Source organism: Xenopus laevis, chromosome 9_10L (genome assembly GCF_017654675.1).
Source record: "Xenopus laevis strain J_2021 chromosome 9_10L, Xenopus_laevis_v10.1, whole genome shotgun sequence".
NCBI lineage: Eukaryota > Metazoa > Chordata > Amphibia > Anura > Pipidae > Xenopus > Xenopus laevis.
In genome coordinates, this window is record NC_054387.1 from 72418088 (window position 1) to 72434919 (window position 16832).

The following is a 16832-nucleotide window of genomic DNA, read 5'->3' on the forward strand; positions in this document are numbered from 1 at the left end:
AAAAAAGTATTGTTATTAAAAAGTAAGATGGATACAAAGATAACAGTAAAGTTACCGATTTTTGGAGGAAAAGATGAGGCAGAACAGGACTAGCTAAAACTTGTCACCCCACAGTGATTTTAGTTTAAAGTTGTTGAACTGGCAGATATTCTACATACATTCAAAAAAGGGCTGAATGACTTTTTTGCAAGTGCTAAGGAGATGAGCGCCCTTGGAGGGGCATGTTTCGGCCATCAGGAAGGGGCTTGCTTGGGCACACACAACTTTAGGCCCGGCACTGAAAAGTCTTGAGTCTGCTTCCCATAGTTTTTCTTTTGTCGAAAAGTTGGAGCAATATTTAACTCAGTCCTTCTGAATCTGACATTATTAACATCACTAAAATGTTAAAAACTCAAGTGTAAGTTGTACTCCAGATATGTATGGCATTCTGGAATGGCAGTTTAATTCCAAAGTGTACAAAACTGCTACAGTATATTCACGAACTTGATGTTCTTTTAACTCCAAACTAATTCTAATTCTAACTAATTTTAGTTTACCACCATTCATAAGAAGAAAAAAACAGACAGGGGGCAGGTGACATCAGGGACAGGATGCAGAGTTCTGTCTGGATGCAAAAACCATACTGTCTGGTTCCGGCCTGGCCGGTAAAATTTAAGCTTGATGCAAATGTTATTCATAGGAAAAAAAGGCAAGTATATAGGAAGGCCGGTATTTTTTCCAGAAAAGGTGGCAACCCTATTGGCGCAGCACCCATGCATTTACACCCCATGTGGACAGCACTTGAGGTCAGGCCCAGGCTGACAATCTGTTGGTTCTGGCAAATGCCAGGGGGGCCTGCTATAAGGTGCCATAGAAAGTCAGTATTTAGTGGGCTGGAGGGGACTGTTTGGGCCTCTGTGTGGGCTTATTGGGTCTCTGTGTAGCTGAAATGCCATGGCCTATTTTAATTCTCAGTCCGAGCCTGCTTGAGGTACAAGAGAACCCAGCTGGGATTGTTCTTAAGGTTCAAATGGTCCTTCAATTCATTTTCTGTGGAGACCATGTTACTCCACTCCACTTATATAAACATGCAACTGTCTATGAATCCCTATTCATTTTCACAAGTGTCATTGATTGAAGGAAGAGGCAAAAAATGCAGTTCCACTTGTCAAAAAGTCCAGTTAACACCATTTAAAAGCAGTTGAAACTTAAGCCGCCGTCACTTAGCAACAAGGCAGACACGTCACTCAAGGGTAGGCGGAATCCTATAGTCGACGCTTAGAACGATGGCCAATGAGATAAGCGTATGGGGTAAAGGGGGAAACACGTAAAAGTCATTCTTTCGGCGGGGTGCGGTCGCGGAAAAATGTCAGAGTTTCTATGACGTTAAAAAAGGGCGGGTTTTTCTGGAGTCAGTTGTCTGAAGACCAATAGGTAGCGGGTAGTTAGGGTCAGCGCGGCGCTGATTGGCCCCTTACACTTCCAGAGATTTGTTAACGCGCTTTCACTGAACGAGGCATTTGTAGGGGAAGAACCGTAAGCGCTGTCACTTTCCTACAACTATGGCGTACCCTGGATATGGAGGCGTGAGTATGGCACGGAGTTGGGCGTGCTTATTGCCCTAGTAGCTGGCGAAGAGGCCACCTGGCTCCTGGGGTGGGGGTAGAACTCCCAAAAGGCTGCAAATCTAGGACTTCAGTTCCCTGTACTCTGTGCAAACTATGCACTATATTCCACATTTCTAATGTGTAGCAGTTTCCATAGGCTGCTGTTGGGTTTCGTACAAACCTTCGGCCTGGCGCGGGCTTCTGGGAGTTGTAGTCGAACAAAGACTAGAGTGCCGTAGGCTAGATACTATTTATACTGATCGCAGGTTTCTAGAGTACCTCATGCGAAGAAAGTAGTGAAGAGACCACTTTATGTGTTCGCTGCCCTGTGTATCCTGGGCTCTCTAGCAGGGAGGCACTTGGTCTAATGGTTACTTACATGCATACATACATGCATACATACATACATACATACATACATACATATAGTGAGAGGGAACCCTGACCAAAAGCCTTTGTCTGGATCTGTCTGTCCTATTGGGGCCCAGCACTAGGGGTAGGAAATAAGCTTATCAAGGTGCTGCAGAGTCTCTGCCACAATCATTATGATTGGGCACCCACTTACTAAGGGTTGTGTTTAATTCCAAATATTAAAAGACAGTAGATTTGCTTCCTTATTGGCCTTAAGTCCTTCTTGTCTGTGATTTATGAAGTCACGCGGAGAAGCAGAATAACTGCAATTCAACTACCATGAGGATTTTACATGTATTGTTCCTTTGGTGCTTTTTAGACATTTTTAAAGTTGGCCAATCATAAATGAGTGTGACATCTTGCTAAGGTGCCTGGTGATGGGACTGGGCTCCGACCAGATACGTGTGCTTGCAGGGACAAACTAATCATTTTCATGATGTCTTCAATGTTGCTGCACTATTACTTCCCCTTTATTTACACACTGAACCTTTCCTTAGTGATATAGAAGCCTGTATGAATTCACGAAGCTCAGGTTCAGACTAGTTTAATCTTTATTTTGCATTCTCTTCCTTGCTCTACCACCTGTGTATTACCTGTGGATACTTACCCACTAATTGCTTTTTTCATTTGTGCAAGTTCCTGAAACTTCCACCTATACCAACTCTTGGCTCTCCCATTTACACCTGCTCTTGGCCAGTAAGTATCCATCAGGGAGCCTTTGATGCCGGATAGTTTCTTCTTAGATCCGATGGAAAGGTGAAGTTGAGCTTAAGAGGAAGTGGTGCTTATGTTTAGAGGATACCCTGGCATGGTTCTTCTTTTAGAGACACGCAGGCTAATCCTGCGTTATGGTTACATAGTGGAAGAGACTTCCACTTTGCAACCTCTATCCTGTTTATGGCAGTTATGTTCTTAGTGTGATTCCCCAAATTATGGAGTTGCTTCAACACTTTTTTTTTCTATTTACCCTAGTTTGTGTGAATGTTCTAGGGATTTTAGATTGTAAGATCTGCTAGCATAGGGACTGATGAATGATGAATAAAGTCTGTAAAAGAGCTGAGAACATTTTAATCTCTCCTTATTAGCTCTGTAATATCCCTAACTGGAAATCTACTGGTATGATAGGCACTCATGCAAGGGGGTGTTCTAGCTTGCTTTCAGGTATCTGGGTGGTAGGGACACATATGACATTGCTCTAGCCCTTTAATTCAATATTGTTCACATCACCAGTTAGAACTAAAGTGAAAAGTTAATAATAAAGGATCCCTTGCACTGGACTCACTCCCATCCGCCACAGAGAAAAATATCCCCCAGAATGGCCTTGCTCCTTAAAATGCAAAGTTGCACAGCAGGGTTAGCAGGTGCCATGACTGCCTGCTTGTCTTTCAGTCATCTGCTACCTGGCTACTCCATCACCATCATAGACCAGGGTACCAAAGGACAATTGGCCTGGTATGGTGGTTTCCAACTCTCTGCACAACTCTGCATTTTCAAGATTAGTATGGAAAGCAGGACCATCCAGAGGGGTTTCCTTGCTATGGCTGGGGACATATGCAGGGTATCCTTGATTAAAACTTGATTTTAATTCTCATTTAAACACAATTACTCCTCTTTGCTCTCTTTCTGTTTTTATGGCCTTTACCTTTATTGCTACCTATGCTGTTAATATCTTTTAGTCACATGATTGAGCCACTGTCACTAAACCAGCCATCTGCTACTAGTTATCTTTAAAGGCAGTCACTCAACCAGTAAACCGATGCAGAATGAATGTACGATGAACTGGATGAGGCTGTACACTGTCAAGGTTTTCTTGAATTACGCCTCTGGAATACAAATATTGTTGCTTACAAGCCTCTTTTACATTTTTCAGTTTGGCAACATGAATCCTCACATGCAGATGATGGGACAGACCATGGCGCCACCGAACCTGCAAGGTGCATACTTTGGGCAGCCCCAGTATCCTGAAGGTGATCCCATGTGGGGGTATTTCCGAGCTGTGTCTGGACAGGTACCTTATATTCTGTGTTCCATTGGCAACACTCAATGCAGCATTCCCTAAGCTTTATGTTTAACAACTCAATATGCAGGTATGGGACCTGTTATCCAGAATGCTCAGGACCTGGGGTTTTCCGGATACCAGATCTTTCCGTAATTTGGATCTTGATACCTTATGGCTACTAGAAAATCATGTAAACATTAAATAAACCCAATAGGCTGGTTGTTCTGCCAACATCTTAGTTTGGCTCAATTACAAGGTACTGTTTTATTATTACAGAGAAAAAGGGGAAAAAAAATTGTATGTAGTCTATGTGAGAGAGCCTTTCCATAATTCGGAGCTTTCTGAATAACGGGTTTCCATATAATGGATCCCATACCTGGGATTTTTGCAATTATTTAGATCTTTAAATAATCATAATATAGTTGTTGCTGCCTGTTTAATGTCAGTGGGTATAAATGCCACATATGCATCTAAACCATGCACATTGGATGTAAAGCTATGTCAAGGCCTTATTCCTGCACTCTTTCATATACATGTATTAAGCTGTATGTTAGTCTTCCTTTAATTTGCAGTGTCAGGTTAAAGCTTAATAGCACTTGTTAAAGTGAGTAAAGTTCATTCAGGAATGTTTGCACAGCTTTGCTTTAAAGCAGAAGGAAACCCTTTTGCAAAAAACCCCGTACCCCCCACCCCAGGTAGACCCCCTCCCTCATCCCCCCAGGCTAAATACCCCCCCCCCCCCCAGGGAAATGCCCCATACTTACCCCTCTGCGCAGATTCTTCCAGCGGAGTTCCACACATCTACCTTCCGCGTCCTCGGTAAGCTGACTGGGAGATTGGCAATTTCCGTGTAATATTGCGCATGCACAGTTGTCTTAAACCGGCAAACTGCTCCAACTTTGCATGTACAGAAATACCAATCTCGCAGTCAGCTTACCGAGGACGCGGAAGATGGATGCGTGGAACCCCACTGGAAGAATCTGCGCCAAGGGGTAAGTATGGAATATGGGGCATTTCCCTGGGGGGGGGGTAGTTAGCATGGAGGGAGGTGGGTCTACCTGGGGTTGGGGGTACACGGTTTTTTGCAAAAGGGGTTCCTTCTCTTTTAAAGAAACACGAAACCCTACTGTACTACACTGCTCAACCACACTTTACTTTTTTGTTGCTGGACTACAAGACCAAGCATACTTTAATATATTATCAAAGTTAAGGCAGGAGCTGTAGTCCAGCAATTTCAGAGTGGTATTCTTAAAGTAATATTGCTCAGTAAAATGTTTCCCAGCTCTTCCTGGCTGCATTAAATTTCAGAATAATGCTCCAATGAGAATCCCAGCTGATCTGTTTAAATCTGACTCCATGTTATTTGTCCCTGTAACTGGAGTTGGAATCTTTATGCAGTTTCACATCACTGAACAGGTCTGTCCTTTATCCCCGTGTCTGATTCCAGTGTCCTATAATGAAGACAATAATGACCGCAGGTAATAGCTAGATGCCTAACACAGTGCTGGCAATCCACATTATCACTGGTGAATTATCTTTTAGTCAATAGAATTATTTTCCATGTGTAATTTAGTTTTTCATCAGTTCCTACACACCTAGGGGGCATAGTGGACAGCTTTATGGTTTGACACGACATGCAGAATGGTGATAAGACTAATCTAATCACACCAACTTTGTACCAAAGTGTTAGCATGGTAGACACACTACTCATTCTTAATACTGTACCTAGCTACTAGTAACAAAGGATGCCAACATTCATATTATTATTGTATATAGTGGCAAACTTATGTTGTTTATCTACAAGCTGTTCAGTCTGAAAACTTGCTGATAGTCTTAAACCAAAGGAAATTGTGTTTATTACACAAAATACAGTTTTCTGAACCAGGAAGTTTAAACCCCCCCCCCCTTTTTTTTTTAGTACTTCCTCTGACTAACACAGAGGGAACCAAATTACAGTTAGGTCCATAAATATTTGGGCAGACAACTTTTTTTTCCTGATTTTGGTTCTTAACATTACCACAATGAATTTTAAATAAAACAACTCTGATGCAGTTTATATATATATATATATATATATATATATATATATATATATATATATATATATATATATATATATATATATATATATATATATATATATATATATATATATATATATATATACACACACACATACATGGAACTAAGGCTTTTTTTTTTTTGACACAATCACTTCATTTTAGGGGCTCAATTGCACAATTGACTCAAAGTCTATTTCATGGGCAGGTGTGGGCAATTCCTTTGTTATATCTATCAATGAAGCAGATAAAAGTCCTGGAGTTGATTTGAGTCGGGGGGGTGCTTGTATGTGGAAGGTTTTGATGTCAAAGAAGCTCTCCATGCAGGTAAAACAAGCCATCCTTAAACTGCAAAAACAGAAAAAAATCCAATCCGAGAAATTGCTGCAATATCCGGAGTGGCAAAATCTACAGTTTGGTACATCCGGGGGAAAGAAAGCATGATGAACTCGGCAACACAAAAAGACCTGGATGTCCACAGAAGACAATAGTGGTGGATGATCCCAGAATCATTTCCATGGTGAAGAGAAACCCCTTCACAACAGCCAAACAAGTGAAAAACACTCTCCAGGAGGTAGGCATATTGATATCCAAGTCTACCATAAAGAGAAGACTGCATGAAAGTAAATACAGAGGGTGCACTGCAAGGTGCAAGCCACTCATAAGCATCAAGAATAGAAAGGCTAGATTGGACTTTGCTAAAAAACATATTTAAAAGCCAGTACAGTTCTGGAAAAACATTCTTTGGACAGATGAAACCAAGATCAACTTCTACCAGAATGATGGCAATAAAAAAGTATGGAGAAGGCGTGGAACAGCTCATGATCCAAAGCATACCACATATCTATAGAGGCAGTGTGATGGCTTGGGCATGCATGGCTGCCAGTGGCACTGGGACACTAGTGTTTATCCATGATGTGACACAGGACAGAAGCAGCCGAATGAATTCGGAGGTGTTCAGAGACACTGTCTGCTCAAATCCAGCTAAATTCAGCCAAATTGATTGGAAGGCGTTTCATAATACAGATGGGAAATGACCCAAAACATACAACCAAAGCAACCCAGGAGTTTATTAAAGCAAAGAAGAGCAATATTCTTGAATGGCCTAGTTAGTCACCTGCTCTGAACCCAATTGATCATGCATTTCACTTGTTGAAGACTTAACCTCAGACAAAAAGGCCCACAAACAAACAGCAACTGAAAGCCGCTGCAGTAAAGGCGTGGCAGAGCATTAAAAAGGAGGAAACCCAAAATCTGGTGATGTCTATGAGTTCAAGACTTCAGGCTGTCATTGCCAACAAAGGATTTTCAACCAAGTATTGGAAATGAACATTTTTCTTTTCAGTTTTTTTAATTTGTCTAATTACTTTTGAACCCCTGAAATGCAGTGATTGTGTTAAAAAGTACTATATAGAAATTAATAAGATGAGTAATGATCCTTCTGTGCTTGTTCAGTATCTACTCTTGAGTGTTTGTTTATTTAATCAGCTGTTCTTCTGTAGGATGGTGAAATAGATGCAGAAGAACTACAGAGATGCTTAACACAGGCTGGAATCAATGGCAACTATACTCGTAAGTTTGAAAAAAATGCCTGCGTTCCCTATGAACCTTATTAACGATACAACTTTTACTTTGGGGAAGTTAAATAATAGATACCTGCAACTCTATCATATAATTCTTTCAAAATAAATGCACATGTTGAAGTGAAACTGACATTTTCCTATAGGAAGCAATGCATCTGATCTTTTATCACGCCAGGCTTGGGGGTGGAGAAAGGATCCAATAGTCTGATGAATTAGTGATGTTTATAGTATTTCAAACATTGTGTATTTATAAAAAAAAAAAAAAAAAAAGCCAAAGATGTAGGACCAAGGATAAAAAGCTTTAGTACTCTATATTTTAGTCTCGCACAGTAATTTTTAATCCTTTCCTGGACACACACTAGTTCTATAATGAGAACTAGCTATATATATTGCACACTTCTCTGTGCAGTATATCTTTCAAAGTCAAGATGAAAGCTTATTCTATTGTACTGCTTGCATGGCAGGAACAAGGTGAAGCAGAGCACACTCCGGTATCTTCACAGAGAATGCCTGGTGCACAGCGTAGAGAGTACGGCAACCCCAATATATAGTTGAAATAGAAAAACGCTGGCACTCGAGGCAAGTGAAATGCAGGGTTTCCCCTTGCTTTTTATACCTTGTGCAGATGTGCAACATTTCGGGATGGGGGGGTCACCCCGAAACGTTGCACGTCTGCACAAGAAGTAAAAAGCATGGGGAAACCCTGCATTTCACTTGCCTCGAGTGCCAGAGTTTTTCTATTTCAGCTGCTTGCATGGCAGCCATCTCATAGAATTGTTCTTTTCTCTGACGTCTCCGGGGGACACAGGAGACCGATGGTGTAAAGCTCCATTCTTCAGGAGGCAGGACACTTGATTGACAGATGAAAAGAGGGCGTGCCTGGACTCCAGCTTTACCCCTAGCACTTGCTCTTTTACTTCAGTTGTTCAAGTGTCCTGTCCACAGGAGGATGGACCTACCAGTCTCCAGTGAGACCCAACAGAGGAAATCACCGGTCAGCGAATATCACTGACACCCGGGGCTAGATTTGGGACAGAGTCACCCTGAACCTATATAGTTAACCCCTAATGCGGTAATTCATCAGTCCCGGGGTTCCTCTACTGGGGTGGGTAGTTTCCTTCCCCCCCCCTCCTTATCTCTCTCTACTCCTTACCAGGCTAATGGGCTCCCTTTCCTCTCGACGCTGATAAAGGTTCAGACAGTGGAAGGATAGAGACGGGAGGGAGCGGTGCTGGGGTTGTTAATGCCCGCGGTAGTTTGGGGATAGGAACTCCCACAATATCCGTCTGGCGCCCATTTTAGCTTGTCGTGTGAGTGTGTGTGCAGCATGGTGATGTCGGCGGCTCCCATTCTAGCCGCGAGTTCCCGCCAGCGGCTATTTTCTTCAGAGGTGCCAAATTAACACAGCCAAATCTCTTCTTATAAACCTGCGTGTACATCTGTTATTATATAATTGGAAGTTGACCCTTGAGAGTGTTACTTCTTTCTAAGATCAGTGGCTACAAACTGTGTTTCTCCAGCTGTTACTGAACTATAACTGCCTTAATTTGGGAGTGCTGGGAATTTTTTTTTTTTTTTTTTTTAATTGTTTATTTTAACAGATTTTTTTTCCAAATGCATTACAGTACCACAAACATAAACAAATAAACAGATAAAAAGAGAGAAGAAAAAAAAGTATAAAAGAGTAAAGTAAAAGTATATAAGAGTATATAGGGGTATATGGGACCCTGGCTATCTCACAACTGGGTACCTCTAACCTTCACTGCCTCACCCACAGGCCATGTCTCGGGCTTTTTAGGGTTACTTAGACCGGTTAATTACCTTTATTATTTCGGCTACCTCCCTTGCCCCCTCCCCGGTGCGTTCCTTTCCTTACTACTGAGGAATCTCCCTATATTTCTATTCTAAATAACATCCCTTTTAGCTCGGTTTGTTTAAATACCTAACCCATGGTCCCCAGACTTCCCAGTATCTATTCCTCTTATTGTGGATAATGTGAGTTATTTCTTCCATTTTTCTAGTATGCTCTACCTCTTGCTGCCATTGGTGCTGGGAATTTTAGTGCAAGAGCAGATGGATAGAGATCATTGGTAGTGATACTAAAACAAAGAGCAATATATGTCTTGCTAGTTATGTTTTGATGTGAATGATCTATAATCTCTAAAAAGTTAGCGTATGTTGGTATGTAAATAATGAATAATAATAATATATATATATTTTTCCCCCTACTCTAGCTTTTAGTTTGGAGACATGCCGAATTATGATTGCCATGTTAGATGTATCCTTTATGAGGCTTGGTGCCTGTTCTACTGTGCTTTTGTGTTCCTTTGAATACTGGTTAATTAGCAAAATAATCCTCCTTACATCCCCAGCATGGTCTGACCCAATGAATCTGGTGTAGATCTACCCTTTAGTCAGCCATCCCATCTAATGATACTAATTTACTTTTCTGTTGTCTGTACTGACACAAATATGTTGTTGCCTAAGGTTGTGTCTGACAAAATTTCAGATAATACCTTTCATTGGTGTCTGTGGGATGTACATTTGAATTGCCCAACTGCGGGATATTGATTTGTGCATGTTTCAGTGTTTATTCAGTCTGTAAGTTTTGTTGATGACAATTCACACTGACACCAATAGAAAGGTTTTTTTTTTTTTGTTTTTTTTTTTCAGATTTTTTGTAGCCTGCACTGGAAGTTAAGCACAGCAACAAAACTTTTTCTGTGTTCCATTGCCTGAGGATTTTTATTTAGTTGTACTGCCTTCATGTCTTCCTAACTGTCTGTATAGCATAATGGGCACAACCAATGGTCCAAGTGATTTGTTTTTACTTTTCAACCTGGGGAATCGAAAGTGAAAAATACATTGATAAAGAGATGCTATACACTCTTTTTTGCCCGCTTTGTATTTTCCTCAATTTCCTTGAGCATACAAATAGACTGATGGGTTGTGATTTGATATAATGTAGCATTGCTGAGGCTGAGCTAGACTGAGCCGGCAAATGACAGACTACAGAGAAACAAATTTAAAGTAATAGATGTAAAAGAGATTTCCTTAGGCGTGCCCATAGGAAAGTGGCTCAGACAATGGTCTTTTGTTATTTTACTGCCTTAATATGTGATTGTAAAAGCGATTTTACAACATAAAGATTAGACAATGTGCTTTTAAAAAAAAAAATAGAAGATATTCTTTAACCAGCCTGAACCAGAGGGATCATACTGGCAAGATGGGATTCAATGAGTTCAAAGAACTGTGGGGGGTCTTGAGTGCCTGGAAGCAAAATTTTTGTACGTTTGATCAGGACAGAAGTGGAACAGTGGAGCCACATGAGTTAAACCAAGCCATCTTCGCAATGGGTAAGCATGTTGGTGGACACACGTTCATAAACAGGTAGCAACCTCTATAACAGCGTAATATTCTTTGCATTTAAGTGATACTGACACTAAAAAAACTACTCTTCAAAATATTAATATACTTTAAATGTCACCTATAGGTAATTTTTTTGCTGATAGGGCTGCTTTTGTAAGTAAATGTTACTTGAAGGTCCTAAACCTGACTGCTCCTTATTAACTTGTCAGTTTCTTATGCTAACGGACAACTGTTGCACACATATGACAGCCCCCTCATAGAGAAACATAGGGAATCAGAATGGTAATGCAAGTAATGGCAGAATTATAAATAGCATAAAAGATAATGTCTGGTTTTAGTATCTTTTTAAAGTTATTGCCAATTCCAAATTAATATATTGGGTGGATATTGCACAAGGGATTATACTCCAACCAGTATCCAAGGTACATAGATATCATAGATATTGGTTGGGATCATCCGGCCACAATGCACATACCAGAATTGGAGTAAATTTCATGTATGGCTAGTTTTAAAAGCGATTTGGTGCTGTTTTGGTTTTTTTGCAGAGATGCTTGCTAAGACTTTGTAATGGCAAAACATAAACCTAGCAGTATAGAAATGCTAAACAAAACTTTAAGTTTAAGCTTGTTTGGCAAAATATAAACCCAGCAGTCTAGAAATTCTAAACAAATCTTTAGGTTTAAGCTTATTTTTTTTTTCCTGGAAGTGTTAAAAAAAAAAACAGACCAAATATCTCCTTTTTAACCTTTCCATTGCAGGTTACAGGTTATCTCCTCAAACACTGAACTCCATTGTAAAACGTTACAGCAAAAGTGGCCGAATTTATTTTGATGACTACGTTGCTTGCTGTGTGAAGCTTCGTGCATTAACAGGTATGCTTTTTCCTTAGTGCATCAATGTAGTATGCCATTTTGGGGCATTTTGGTTAAATTAGGAATTTTTAACTTTTATGGGTTATGTATTAATGGTCCAGTTGTGTTTGCCCAAAACAATATAATTTTTTGAGGATAGTTTCAGTAAAACCTCAAATCAAGGTAATGTTGAAGTCTTGAACCATTTGAAGACGTGTTTTGCCTTCATGATTTTGTTTTATTTTTTTTTCAATGGTTTACTCTTGAAAACTCGATCAATTTTGAGCTATTCAAGGTTTTTCTCGCTGATAACTTGATCAATTAGAGTATTCGAGTTTATCCCCCTGATTGCATTCAGTTGAGTTTTTTACATTCAGGTTTTTTCATAAATAAGCAAACATTTGAGTTGTGAGTTCATTCGAGGTAGAAAAAAACACACAAGCCTCACAAACGCGACCTAAATAAATAACCCCCTAAATGTATCTCACGTGATTCAAATACAGCATATTTTATTTAACTTTTTAATCAAGTCGTTTGGGACATTTAAAATGGCTTAAATCAACAGACTCTTAAGCAGTGTTTTATTCTTCATTTTTTTATTTCATTACTTTCCCTCGTATAACCACATATTTCAGCATGCAATGAAAAATTGGCTTCCATGGTCTGTGATTGTCAATGAAGACACTGGGCTACAGTGATTTTTTTTATTATCATTTTATCATAATTATTCAGAGCCTCCCTAATTTACTTTTCAAACATATGGCTGCTTGCTAAGGCGAGTGACCCTAGCAATCAAATAGCAGTTACAATTCCAGGCTGAAGGTCGGAAGAAATAAAAATACAGTATTTTAGCTTTTAAGGTAATATTAAGAATTTTGTTATTGGGTGAGCTTCAAAACACATGTGTGTGTGGCCAGCTTTATTCTCCATGGTAAACAAAACCGTTCCTTCTGTTTTGCTTAATAGGTGGCATTGTGAGTTTTTGTCACGTTTTCTTACGCAGCATCTTTTCTATATTGAATATTAAAATGTTTGTTATTCATTTTGCAGATTTGTTTAGGAGGAGAGATGGCATGCAGCAAGGATTTGTTAATTTTATATATGATGATGTAAGTATCTTTTGATTCAGTCATTATTTTGTAGGTATTTAGTGTATACAGAAACAGGGGCAAGAAGACAAAAACAGTGATATTTGTTACACTTGTCCTCAATGTAAACCGTTGCAGTATTTATTTGGGCAACCAGCTGGTCTCGCGCTGCTCTGCCTGTATCTAGGCTTTCTGTAGTAGAGAGTGGGTAGATTTACACTTAGTGTATCTGCTTCCTGGCATACAAAAGAAGTAGCCGGAGCAGTTTTGCATGAGCTTAGTTCAACAGCATTAAAAGACATATGATACATACCCCATTGCTGAACTCGTCACTAGTTTCCCTCAATAGTGCTGCCTTCACTTACTTGATGTTTCTGAATTCCGCCACACTGTACTATTCACTGCCATATTTTTTTGTCCCTCTTCATCAATATGACAGATGCACTGTTAGTGTGCGTTTATTAATACTATTACCCTTGATGCAGACCTGAAATGTCACTCTGTGATTTCTGCGCATTCTTTGGTTCCCTGCTATTAGCCTCTTGGGTATTCCACATTTAAACTATGCAGCACTGACGCACGATTAACGCAACTGAAATGTCATTCCAGAGAAGGTGGTGTGTATATATCATGCTTTCCTTGTCCTTTAAGTATTATGCTTCTAATAGATTAGGCACATTAAAGGACCAGTAACAGCAAAATATTATAAATTTTTTTTAGTATACATTGAAAAAAAAAACCCACCAAGACAAATTAAACTTCAAAAACGCAAAGCCTTAATTAAGAAATAACTTAACGAAACTCCGCGTTAGCTCCTCTTCAGAAAAGGCGATAATGCGACGGTCTATCGCGCAGCACTCAATTTCTCCTCTCCTGGTTATTTCTTAATGAAGACTTTGCGATTTTAAAGTTTAATTTGTCATGGTGTTTTTTGTGTTTTTTTCAATGTATGCGAACAAATATTTTTTTTAAAAAAGTTTGATTTTACAATTTTAAGATTGTTCTACCCCCACAGTGAACCTAACTTCCAGCAAGGCAGCTCCCCATGTAAAGTTGCAGTACCCTCCCTCTATGATCACACAACCACCAGAGAGACTGCTCTTCTTTGCCACCATCTTAGGAAGTTATTTATTCCTGAACCTAAAGTGTCCACGAGAAACTCTTGCTGTGCAAAATACTTCTTACCCCGAAAATGTTGCATTGTAATGTCTGTCTGTGTGAGGCTACCATGCACAGATATCATTAAGTTCATGTAGCTTAAAATCTATTAATCTTCTATGTTGTGCAGTTTTTGCAGTGCACCATGGCAATCTGAACCCTCTCCAGGCAATTCAAGAAGAATGGCATTATAACCCAACATGTGAACTGTAATGTATGGAAGGAACTGAGCATCATAGCTGTGAATTTGGGCCATCATCTTTCACTTTGTAAAGCATTTGCAGCATATATTATCAGAATTTGGATATCCCTCATACATGCATGCACACTTCTATAGTGTATACTTTGGAAATCAGGATGCGCTCAAAATTGCCATTTAATAATACACACAGTTAAAGGATCTATTATCTTGAAGCCGGGGAAGCTCCATGATGCAGCAACCCCTTGCCCTTAATGAACTTTGCTTTGCCTTTTCTCTCTTAATAATTTGTGCAATTAGTGTGATGCTGATTAAGTGGACAAAAATCAATGTTGATGGCAAAAACAATCTTTTTTTTGTTTTTTTCTTGAAATTTTTTTAGTAGCCTTGAGGCACAGTGCTCCCATTATCTGGAATGGTATTGTGGGTAATCGATCCTTTACATGTACCAGTTTGCAGTAAGGCAGCACTGGATAAATGAAAGCAAAAGTTTATGCACATTTTTGTTCTGTTTTAGTTCGATCTTTGGCCGAATCTCCAGCCGAGGATTCTGTATTCCCTTGTTTTTTTACATACACCTTTATTTACTGCATTATGGGAAACTGTTTTCTATTTACAGCCTGGATTTCAAGACTTATTGGGGATTAAACGTAACTCCCTTGGGGTTGCCATGTTTAACGACGTGCTTTTTCACCATTTTATAAACATATAACAGTTGCTACGTGTGTGCATATTCTACTCTAAAGAACATAGTGTGTGGGGGTTGTTTGTTTAGCTGCAAATTCAGGTCATTTATATTAAAGGGATACCAACACTGTTTTAGCATTAGTGCTGTTCCCAGGACCTAATTTCCTTGCCACTATTTTCAGGGCTAGATCACCCTCAGATTCTAAGCCCCCAGGTGCAATGGAGCACTGTACTTGCCTGCTTTTCTCTATGGGAGTGCAGGCCAGTTTTCTAAAGCACTTCTTGGTAAGTTAAGGTGGTCATACACTATTTGGTGGGGTTGCCAAGAAAGCTAATCTTTACACAATCTGGCCAAAAATATACAAGGCCAAGTCAGTCCTTTAGGCCCTGGGGCAATTATCTGATCATAATGGGGCCTATGAAGTCAGTTGGAAGAGGACTGCATTAAATAGCCAACAGGATTTTTTTAAACTGCCTCATTGTCCGATTTTCAGACAGTTGGGAGGGCTGAGTTAGCAGCTTTTATCTGCGGGTGCATGGCCACCTTGAGTCTAGGTATCTGGGCTGCTGTAGCTTTGAGTGATTGGAATACAAGTGCCATCCTCAGGATTCTGAGTGTTGGACCCTGTACAGCATTTATTTTAGAATTGTGTTAGCACAGATCACAGGGATACACCTTGCAGTCGGGTGTCACTCACCATATGATCACATTGGATTGTTGGGGTTTACAGAACGGCAGTAGAATTCTTAAATAGGTCAGAAGTGAACCAAAAACAGGTTTCACCATTTACCTCTATAAGCAGAAATGATGGTCTCTTCTACACAAACCAGACCTTCTTGGAAGGTTAAGACTTCACCATGCATTCATTATCAATGTTGTACTTGATTTATTTTGCCATTGTTTTTTTTTTATATACAAGTATTTTTACCGATAAGTGCTGTGACGTATAGCGTGATTGATTGGCACCATTGTTATAATGTCTTCTTTCTGCAACAAACACGAATAATATTGCAATTACTGAATAAATTATTCTACATTCAGTTAAAGAAGCCTCTGTTTCTTTGGTTTCCTGTGATACTGTGCAGCTGGAGAATGCTGTAATCTCTATATAAAGCTGGCTATGGATGCACTGGTTCGTGTACGGCGGGAGACAAGCCAATCTTGGCAGAAGACTTGGTTGGCCAGGTTGAAAAAAGTTTGATGAACATTGATCACTGTTACTCAAATACAAGTTGAATTCTATTGGTTCTAACTGTATATCTGATGATTCAGCTCTAAATGTCCATATTGAAAACAAACGTCTCAGGAAAGATAATTGTTCCATCTATGGGCACCTTGACTTTCAGTAGGAAAACATAAGGAAAGTCTGTTTCCAACTCTCCGTTAAAGGGGAAGTATACACCTATATAAAGTTTTATTAAAGGACATGTAAAGCCTATATTTTCATACCATGTATATGGAGCAAGTTGGGCATATTTTCCCCACCCAAGCCACATAATTTGTACTGCATATACCCCCTCCATTTGCCAGCGCCATCACATTTTCCTAAAACAAATAGCAGCTTTCACCCGGCGGCCATTTTCCTTTCTGACACATCATCAGTAACATTGACATCTGCAAAGAGGACATGTATGCTGTAAAGTTCATGCAATGCAGAATGCAGGTTTACACAGGCACAACATACTTTGATAAAAAGTTCTGCTGGGGTTGAGCACTGTAATGGTTAAACTGAGCTTAGGAGTGGTGGTTAGGAGAAAAAAAGTAGGATCAGACAGCTAGAGTTTCTATGGGAACCAGCAATGCTATCTCTTTATTGGCTGTTAGACTGGAGGTGTGTTTA

At 39.8% G+C, this 16832-nt stretch overlaps 1 protein-coding gene across 1 annotated transcript; it reads left to right on the plus strand.

The window, feature by feature from the left end:
* The first annotated feature begins 1407 nt into the window (after positions 1 to 1407).
* On the plus strand, positions 1408 to 16032 carry gca.L (grancalcin L homeolog). The gene is given in 8 exon segments (NM_001092185.1): positions 1408 to 1565; positions 3868 to 4005; positions 7559 to 7628; positions 9874 to 9917; positions 10848 to 10995; positions 11767 to 11880; positions 12910 to 12968; positions 14236 to 16032. Coding segments are annotated over 8 exon segments (624 nt in total). The 5' UTR covers positions 1408 to 1541; the 3' UTR covers positions 14263 to 16032.
* Positions 16033 to 16832: the final 800 nt, after the last annotated feature.